The sequence below is a fragment of the Ziziphus jujuba genome, chromosome 9 (assembly GCF_031755915.1).
Source record: "Ziziphus jujuba cultivar Dongzao chromosome 9, ASM3175591v1".
In the NCBI taxonomy this organism is placed as follows: domain Eukaryota; kingdom Viridiplantae; phylum Streptophyta; class Magnoliopsida; order Rosales; family Rhamnaceae; genus Ziziphus; species Ziziphus jujuba.
This window is the reverse complement of record NC_083387.1, coordinates 16,816,976-16,826,954: the sequence shown is the minus strand read 5'-3', so window position 1 is coordinate 16,826,954 and position 9,979 is coordinate 16,816,976. Positions and strand designations below refer to the sequence as shown.

General features: G+C 32.0%; 1 protein-coding gene across 1 annotated transcript; it reads left to right on the top strand.

Annotated features, from left to right (window-relative positions):
• Nucleotides 1-282: 282 nt before the first annotated feature.
• Nucleotides 283-9,212, top strand: LOC107427159 (COP9 signalosome complex subunit 8). Its single transcript, XM_016037510.4, has 5 exons — nucleotides 283-521; nucleotides 620-699; nucleotides 1,240-1,421; nucleotides 3,827-3,934; nucleotides 8,870-9,212. The coding sequence occupies exons 1-5, from the start codon at nucleotides 438-440 to the stop codon at nucleotides 9,007-9,009; spliced, it is 594 nt and encodes a 197-aa protein (XP_015892996.1). The 5' UTR covers nucleotides 283-437; the 3' UTR covers nucleotides 9,010-9,212.
• Nucleotides 9,213-9,979: the final 767 nt, after the last annotated feature.

Here is a 9,979-nt window from a genome sequence, read left to right as displayed (position 1 = left end):
AAAAAATTAATTTTATTCAATTGACACCGAACACAGAATTAAATTAATTCTTATCTCATCTCGACACCCATTTAAATTTTAATATCAAATCAATCATATTCTCCATATCAAATATACTCTATTGCCATTTTGTGACCAGATAAAAAATTAATTAGACCAGCAGTTCGACATAAACTAAAGTTTTTCCTTAGAAACCATAAAACAAAACAAAGTTTTGAGAGGGAAAAAAAAACAAAGTGTAAAACAAATATAACCATCCTGATAAGCCTAGCACGTTTGTATATCACGCACCCGTGGGCCGGGATAATATCCTTAAAATGAATTTTTTTAAAATAAATTAATAAATTGTACAAACTCTGCGGTATTTTCGAAAAGAAAAATAAAATCTCTGCGGGGAAGAAATTTGGCGTCGAGTGCAGTAAACAGTGAAAAGCAACATGGACTTCTCGCGGCTGTCGGAGGCGTTGGCGTCCAAATCGTACGCGAAGATCGCTGAAATCTGCGACGATCTCATGCTTCAGGTAATTTTTTTCTTTATCACTCGCTTGCTTGTCTTCTTTGGTTTTAAAACTCCAAACCTCCATTGCTCACTTCTCTCTTTCCTCCTTTTTCCGTACAGGTTGCAGCCGAGGGCGTTGCGTTTCAGGACGAGTGGCCATACGCGGTTCATCTCCTGGGTCACATCTACGATGATGATATGTATGATTCAAATTAATTCATTATTTTTTGGTGTCTTTTTTTTTTTTTTTTTTTTTTTGTTTTCCGAAATTGAAAAATTAGTTCGAATTTTAGTCATGGTCTTTATTTAATAGTTAATCAAAATTTCAAATATTGCCAACTTTGTTTTAACTTTTGCTTTTCTTGACGATGAAATATGAATAATGCAAAAGATTTAAAAGAAAAAAAGGGTGTTTATCGGAAACTCTAACGCATTATGTTCAACAGTTTAATATCTATAGTTATTTTTTTTCAATTTTCTAACTGCGGCTCAATTTTGAATTCGTCGTTCTCTTTTGGTTTAAGTTGTTCTAGCTTGGCTGCTGAGGGTTTTGAGTTAAATCTTGTTTTGGTACTTGGGGTTTTGGATTGCTTGTGGTTTTGGCAATTTAGTGTTTCATAAGTGATGTGTTTTGCTATTTTGGTTTTGGCAAGAGGGGCTTTGGTGTTTGTAGTTCTGTATTATGAGGTTTCTTTTAATGGGTTTTAAGATTTCATCTTTTGGTGTTGGGATACTTACAGTAACAGTGCCCGTTTCCTTTGGAAATCGATACCGGCTGCAATAAAAGAGAGCCAGCCAGAAGTGGTTGCTGCTTGGAAAGTTGGTCAGAAGTTGTGGATGCGAGACTATAGGGGTGTGTATGAGGCCATTCGTGGATTTGATTGGAGCCAGGAAACTCAAAATGTTGTTGCTGCCTTTTCAGGTAAGTCTTTCTAGGTCATATCCTTTGTATCTGTTTTTAATTCTCCTTTTTAACTATTTAGCTTTTCAATTTTTGAATCTTATTATTGATATGACAATGACTCAGTAATATGTGGATAATTGACTATTTGTGAAAATACTTATATTGAACTTCCAGGTTATCTTAGGTAGTAATTTGTAATAATTTTCTGAGATATATATATATCTGGAAAGTATCTGTGCCAATCATAAATCCAACTTATTTGATGTTGTTTAACCATTTGAGACTTTACTATGAATATCTTTTTTATTTTTATTTTTTTTTAAAAATCTTGTATTGATCAATTTATTTGAAGCACAAATAATATGGATTTTGATGACTTGGGTAAAAGAAATGATACAATTCCTAGAGAGGCAATGGTAAACATAATTTATATGGTCAAAATAAGTTGTTGGTTCAGCTTGATTGAGAAATCTAAGATGAATCAGTTATTTTGTATATGTACCCTGGATGCATTCAGCAGAAGGCAGGACTAAAATGACTTAAAGTCTCGAGTGATATTAAGCTTCTTGTTAGGGTTTTAGAAGTTCTGGTGGGAGCTTGGGCAACATTGTGTTTGTTTATGTGTTTCTATCTATCAGTGTTTTTAAATGAGAAATGTGTTATGAAGCATTTTGGCACTAATTAGGTGAACCATAAGCCAAAAATTGCTAGTAAGCCTTTTAGGAGTTTGATTTTTATAATTGGTAGTGTGCAGTTTTTATTTTTTTTATTTTTTTTTATTTTTTTATTTTTTTTTTAAAAAGATAAATAAAAAACAATAAGGTAAAAGTGAATGATAAACAATTATGATTATGTTATTCATATCAATGCCGTTAGAAACAAATAGAAGATTTCTTTTTGGATTAATGTCAATGGTTGTTAAGATGATTACATGATTGGAAAAGATCTTAGTTATCTAGGGAAGAAGACTTACAGTTATTCAGTGTCAAAGTATTCTGGTTTGTCATCCCTCTTTGTTCAAAGCACTAAAAGATAGAGAGAGAAATGACTTGAAAAAAAGCTAGCGACTAATCGCTTGGGAGACTGATTGAATATGAGGATAAAAGATAAGCAGAGGATGGGAAAGCATCAGTAACAGTCATTGAAAGGAATGGGATCCAGAATTTTCTCTTTCAAGTTGGATGTTTGATGGGTAATTTGGATATGTGAGGATGAGAAAGCATCAGTAACAGTCATTGACAGGAATAGGATCCAGAGTTTTCTCTTTCAAGTTGGATGTTGGATGGATAATTTGGATATGGAATAGGGTCGAAAAAGCTGTTAACAGAGTTAAATAAGGCAGGTTTGTTAGGAAGTTCAAATCGGACTTTGTTTCTATATAAAAATTCTTTTGGCAGTAGTTGTTTATAGCAAATGAAAGAAGTTTCAGAAACATCTTTCCAGGAGTTTGGAATTTGCGGGGTTGGGAATAATTCTGCATCTTTTTGGAAGTTTATATGAAGAGAAGTAGTAGTAGAAGTTGATAAGAGCAATACAAGAAATGTCATTAAGCAATTAGAAAATTTCATGGCTGTGGAAATAAAAGATAGAGAAAATACTAAATTTATGCAGAGAAGAAAAAATGATTTCAAGTCATATGAATTCGGGGAATAAACAGTGGTGGATTCATAGAGAAATTCTTTTCAAGTGAATTGTTAATTTCATATCTATTGAGGTTTTATCAATTTGTAGTGGTCTGAAGAATCCAAGACTCTTTGAAGTTGGCATTAATATTTCATAGAAGGTCCATGGTTATATCCATGCATAAATGGTCTCCAGATGTTTTATGGAGCTCATTGCAACAGGTTTGGTTTGTTGCATGTTGATTATTATAGCTAGTTTGAACGCCAGGCAAATATTTTTCATTTGTTCATACATATTTACACTGTCTTACGGCCCAACAATTAAAAGGATCTTAATTTCTGCATCAATTTCTCATAGATTAGTAATCTACAGTACCTAAGAGCAGATGACATTAAATTAAAATTTTTTATTTGTTTTTTGTTTGTTTTCTTTTTTCATGAGAAATACTTCCCTGTATTTTCTTTTTGTATTTTATATTGGTAGAAGTTCCTGTATTGATGAATGGTGTAATTAGAATTGAATGTTGTAATTTTTACAAGATTTTTCAATCTGGATAAAATATTGGTTTATCTACATGTCTTGCTTATAAGCTTTGAGAACTAGTGTTTTTGACAAATTGGACTCAAATCTTAGTTGAATTTTGAAATTTTAGTATGGATAATATTTCTTGCTAATAGGCCTAACGGGAAATAAATACTCAAATAACTTATGTAAATCACTTGCAAAAGTGGTGCTTACAAAAATTTCTTAGTGTATAGATTTGAGTTTTAAGTTATCATTGGTTCTCTGAATTTTTGCAGAGCTTTACACAAAGAAGATGTTTCAGCTCCTGCAGTCAGCTTATTCTACAATAAGCGTCCAAGACACTGCTCTCTTTCTTGGAATGAGTGAAGACCATGCCACAAATTGTGAGCTTCTCTTTCCTTGTTTAATATGGAGTTGTGATAGCAGCATTTGGAATGATTTTACAAATGTAATTGTTGCCAATGCTTTTTGGAGTATGTTACTTTTGATGCTTGTTTCGACCATAATTTTGATGCTTGTTTCGACCATAATATACACTTTGCTGGAAATTTGATTAGAGAAACTAACTATATAATGACACTTGCAAAACCAGAAAGTAAATCTTAATTAAGGTAATAATAGGAAATAGAAGCACAATGATTACATCTTCTTTAGTTTCTTTCTTCACGAACCTATGAGACTTCACTAGATGTTTAAAGTTAGCTCAAACAAGCTATTCAAAGGCAGCAAAGGAGGTCAAAACGGTCCAAAAAGATTGACCAATGGTCTTTAAGGATGTGTTTTATGCTTATGTTTAGGTGATCTTGATCTCTTAATGAATGATTCACTCCTTGTTGACTAATTAATGAAAAACTAAACTAACTAAGGTCCTGTTTTTTGTTGTTGTTGTTAGTTTATTTATTTATTTTTTGACTGACTAGGTCTTAATATGAAGCAATACCAATTTGTTTGTTTTTAAATTAAATATTAAGTTTCAAATACTTTTATCTTAGTAGAAAAAGCCATTTTGTATAAGCTTATGTTTGAATGGAAACATCTTACCATGTTTTTTAAAATTTTTTTCCCAAAACTTTCATCACATAAGATCTTAATCCCAAACAAACTCTGACTCTCTCTTCTTTGCACTTCCATTGGATTCCCTCTCTTTTTTACTCGGCACCTCCTGTCAAACCTTCTCCCCGTCTTTATTATGCCACTATTCTCTCTTTCTCTCTATTTCATGCTTTCTTCTCGCTCTAGAGCTTGCATTCTTTAATTATTCTAATGAATTTGATAAATTAAGATATTTGGAAAAATACATTAATAAAAAGTTAATATATTTTAATTTTGTTAATAAAAATGACATAATGATTTTATTTTTATATGACATTATTTAGAAATATTAATTAAATTTTTACATACTATTAATGTTAAAATAAGTTTAAATTATAATACTCGAATTTATGAAAACAAAAAAACCCAACACTTATATCTAGATCATAAAATTGAAAACAAACGTAAAATTTTCTTATTCACTAATGTCTATTTAGACTTAAGGCATACTTAAAATCTGTTAGGAATTCAGATGAAAAAGACAGATGCCACCAAAGTTTGTTTCTTAGTCAGATTAAAGTTGCCAAGTGGGATTATACTTGAGTGCTGGGAGGCCTTCCTTTGGTCAACTCTTTCTTACACTTCTACACTTCATACATAAGACATTACGAGGTCTTACTCTTCAATTGACAAGTGGTTGCATGCAAGCTTTGTCTAAAAGTATGCCATGTGGCTGCCACCTAGGGGCCAAGATGGCTCATTGTTAGACTGTCCAGTTGTGCCAAATGTCACCATGTGATTCAAGCAAACATGCCTTTGTCCTTTGGACGTTGTTATTTGATATTTTCTACATTAAGTTTTTTAACAACGGATATATATGTATTCTTGACAACATGTGAAACGTAGAAAAATAGGCAGAACAAAATTTTCTATTAGGGTAAAAACACATTACAACCAAGTCCTTTTATGTTAGGAATACAATTTGATACTATAATTACTGAACTATCCTTGCTCCTAACAATATTTTTGGTAAGCCATGCAAAAGTATCACAAATTTGCTCATTTTTGATAACAACCTGTTGGTCCAATTATATTTAAAACAAACTAGCCCATCTTTATGCAATTTTAGACTATATGAAATTTTATCTGTCTCACTTTACCTCATGCAGTCCAATTTGATTTCATTTTATCAATATCATTTTATTTGCTGTTGTTGCTATTTTTGGAGTTGAAATTAGTTAAAATAAAGCACTGAAGCTTAATCACATGCCGGTAAGCATTTGCTTGACACACTTGATTTTTGTTTTTTGTTTTTTTGTTTTTTTTTTTTGTTTTTGTTTTTTTGTTTTTACTTAATGTGAGAAATATTTGTCTTCCAAAAATGAGAAACCGAGATCCACTGCCCCACCAACATTATGCCTATCCACTCATACTCATGCATCCTCCAACTGTGTTTCAAAATGAAACCACCTCCAAGCTTTCTCTATTTATTTGTTTTTCAGCCTAAAATTTCTGAAAAGATTAAATATTGCCAAAGTCTAACATAAAACCATAATTGTAACTCTACATCTGCCTTTACCTACTGTACCCCTATGATACTGCTCTTTAACATATCGCAAATGGTGACAATAGACATGTCTCAGGTGCAATGAGCCAACACATATCCAGTGCCCATACATTTACTGCATCAGGTTGGGTCATGTCAACATTGCTTGCTAATGCAAAGTCCATGTAACACTGGTCTAGATTAGCACTCTTTTATAGGTTCTACAAATTTTGATAGTCTGAATACTGCACTTTGTTTGGTAACCTAACAATGGACATGTCTCAGGTGCAACGAGCCAACGCATATCCAGTACCCATACATTTACTGCATCATGTTGGGTCATGTCAGCATTACTTGAGAATGCAAAGTCCATTTAACACTGGTCTAGATTGGCACTTCTTTATAGGTTCTACAATTTTGATAGTCTGAATGCTGCACTTTGTTTGGTAAACTAAGTACTGTTTGTTAGATTGATAATGGTTTATTTGATACAATTGCAGAATCTTATGGGACTGTCAGTTTAAATGTCAATTGTGACATTCAAGAAATTCAATTCCTAGCTTTGTTGATTGACTCTCAAAGAAAAAGGTGAATGACCTATGAAATATCTTGGTGTGATGAGGGGGATTAAGGTTTGGATTCCTTTTTGGGATCAATTAGTGTTAAAGGTTGGTAAGCATTTGGATCATTGGAAAAGTTCTTGCTCATCTCGGGGAGCAAGACTTTATATTGACTGGACTTTTATTAGAAGCATCCTTATTTACTTTATATTGACTGGACTTTTATTAGAAGCATCCTTATTTATTATCTTTCTTTGTTGAAATCACCTTAAAGCAGTCTGAGAAATTAGAAAGATTGATGAGACATGGATAAGAAAGGATATAGGTATGAAATCATTTGGTACCTCTTCTCCTAGGGTAAGGTAGGTTAGGTAATGGTGGGAGGTTCAAGGAACATTCCTTGTTGATGATAGTGGACGGGTGGTTCCCTTTGGACAATGTTATCAAATTGTGATCATTGTTAGAATATATGCATAAATATGTGTACTGTAGTTTAATGCTTGTGTATCATAATATATGGTTAAATACAGTAATTTTGCCATCCGAACAACTGAGTGTAAGTTATATCCGGGCCTTTAATTTGGAACATGGGATCAACTCAATTTGGGGAGAGTGGTGAGCTCCTTACACCTATATGAGACTCAATCCAGAAGCCGCACTTCACTCTCATCTGTTTCTTTCGTTCTCTTAGTCCTCTATTAAACTTGTATGAAGTCATTCATCTCTTCTCTCCTACTTTACTACCCCAATATTTTTTGTACTTCACAGAAGGACAGAGAAAAGCCATCTCTTGATTGTGGAGAATGTCTTATGGCAGATGATGTATGCCAATTTACCCTTTGTTTTGGTTGGTCTGAACATTACTTTTAGGCTGATTTTGTCTCTCTACCAACTACTAGATTTCTGGATTCCTTTTAAGTGGGTGTCCTGTAACTTTAGAGATGAATCTTAGGGCATTCCATGTTTAACAAAAAATAGAAATAAAAAAGGTGTTTTTCATGGAAGATATTTCTTCAACGTTGATAATTCATTTGAAATACTGAGGAATTTTCATTCCCTGTTCATCCTGTAACCCACCATAGATGAGGTTTCTGAAGCTTTTGGGGATACTGATTTTCTCATAGATGTTGAAAAGAAGTAGATCCTTTCCTTCATGTTAATTACAACAGCTTGGATTCTGCCTTATTTCCATGAATTTTAGCTGCTGTACTTAAGGGCTTCAGTCTGTGAAATAAGGGATCTGTAATTTGTAGAATGAAGCTCTGGAATCTTAATTTTTCTCTGAAACTATGGTGAAAGCTTTAAAGCCAATTTCTCAGTCACAGAGAGAAAAGAACCATTACTATTTGCTTGGTAAAGCATCTAACAAGTTTTGATCTCTTTTGTCAATTGTTAAGTGCTGCTGAAGGTTTTGTTATTTGTCATCCTTACAAATTTTTCAATACTATTTCTTTATCATGAGTGAAAATGATTTTTTCTTTGCAATTCCGTATATATTTTTTTTCCTAGCTCTTGATTGATGATCCTTTGCCTTTTATTCCTTTTCGGTTTTTATCTATGTGTGGTATAGTTTGGAAAGAAATATCGTAAGATTTGTTGAAGCCAGGAGGCAGTGACTTAGTGAAACTGGGTTGGGAAATAAATTTAGTGATATTTTGGGTTGTGACTCAGATGTGGAAACAAAAAACTCATAAAACAAAATTTCGTTGTTATTTTTCCTCTCTAAATATTGTTGATTCTTAGTTGACCATTTCTATGAAATACATACACAAGTGTGGAATTTTGTTCAATTAAATTGTCATCCTAGATTTAAATTGGTGTATGTAAATTTCTTCTTGCTGCAGCCTAAATCTGTTAAAAGAAAATTCAAGTAAAAATCATTTGGCGAAAACTTTACAACTTGGATGTGATAGGCTTTAAGTTTGTTGTTTTGCTTTTTCTTTGACCTGTCGGAGTTTCCTAGCTGCATAGACTTGTTCCTGAAGGCTACTACGTTTCTGTGATTCTGTCTGGGCTCTCTTGGTCACCACCCAAGAATCAGAAATTGTCTTGTCCCTAGAATTGCAAGATTACTGTTTATTTGTGCTCCGGCATTGTGTGGACTCTATATAGCGTTCTTGTTAGTTGTTACTTTGGTTATCTTGCAATGTTTTCTGACGAGGATTCTGCATCATACGCAGATGTACTCCAGCAAGGTTGGTTTGAGGACCCTGCTTCTCAAATGCTCAATGTGAAGAAGCAGCCTATTGCGGCAGAGCAGAAACTGGACCCCGGTAAATTGCAGAGATTGACAGAATATGTATTTCACCTTGAGCATTGATTGTTGTTTTTAAGAATATATTACCAAAAAAAATTTACATGGTTAGTATGATCGATTAGTACCTTGAGAGCCTTCGTATTTTGATTATATTTGTTAGATTCCTTTTGACTTTATCCTGATTTTTTGTTTGCAAACGGAACCGAGGTTACAGAGTTCACAATTTATTCTTTGTGAATATGATTAGTCAGATAGCATTTTCCCCTCTTCCAAGCCACATAGAAAGCGATATAATGACAAGCTCTTCCTTTTTTGGTAATGTCTAAGAAGCTTGGAAATGCTAGATGATGCAAGTATTTCCATGACAAAAGAGAAATGCAATGGTTATTATAACTGGTAGCTATAGAAATAAGTCTCAACATTTGTAGACTGATCTTCAAATTTTTTTATATAAATAACTATGGAACACAGTTATATTACCTCATTATTAATATAATAAATCAATGTTATTAAATCTTGAATTGAAACGAAAATCATTTTATTAAAATTATGAAATGTATATTGAAACGAAATGTAAATCGTTAGATACAATCAAGAATTTTGAATTGGAACAATATATTTGATATGAAATATATCGAATCGAATTGCAAATACTATTCAATAATTTGTATCATTTATAATATTAATATATTTAATATTAAATTAAATCTATTTAAAAAAATAATAATAATATCAATCTATTTTTTATCAATTCAAATATAATTATTAATTTTAAATTCAACATCTAAATTTTAAAATGATAATTATATTTATAAAATAAAATTTTAATGAATACTATTTTTTTTTAAAATAAAAAAAAAAATCTAATCTACTTTCCTGTTGCTTAGATAGATTATGTTAACATAGTTATATTATTATCTTATATATATATATATATATATATAGCGTACATCACACACCGTTTTTTATTTTATTATTTATTTAAATTATTAATTTTTTTTTTTGAATTTGCCGTGGACCTTGAGATAATACA

What these genes read in the sequence shown, in the direction of transcription:
- LOC107427159 (XM_016037510.4), top strand. Translation starts at nt 438, where the DNA reads ATGGACTTCTCGCGGCTGTCGGAGGCGTTGGCGTCCAAATCGTACGCG. An exon ending in TGTTGTTGCTGCCTTTTCAG is followed by an intron (nt 1,422 to 3,826) that starts GTAAGTCTTTCT and finishes GAATTTTTGCAG; the next exon opens with AGCTTTACACAAAGAAGATG. An exon ending in TGAAGACCATGCCACAAATT is followed by an intron (nt 3,935 to 8,869) that starts GTGAGCTTCTCT and finishes CATCATACGCAG; the next exon opens with ATGTACTCCAGCAAGGTTGG.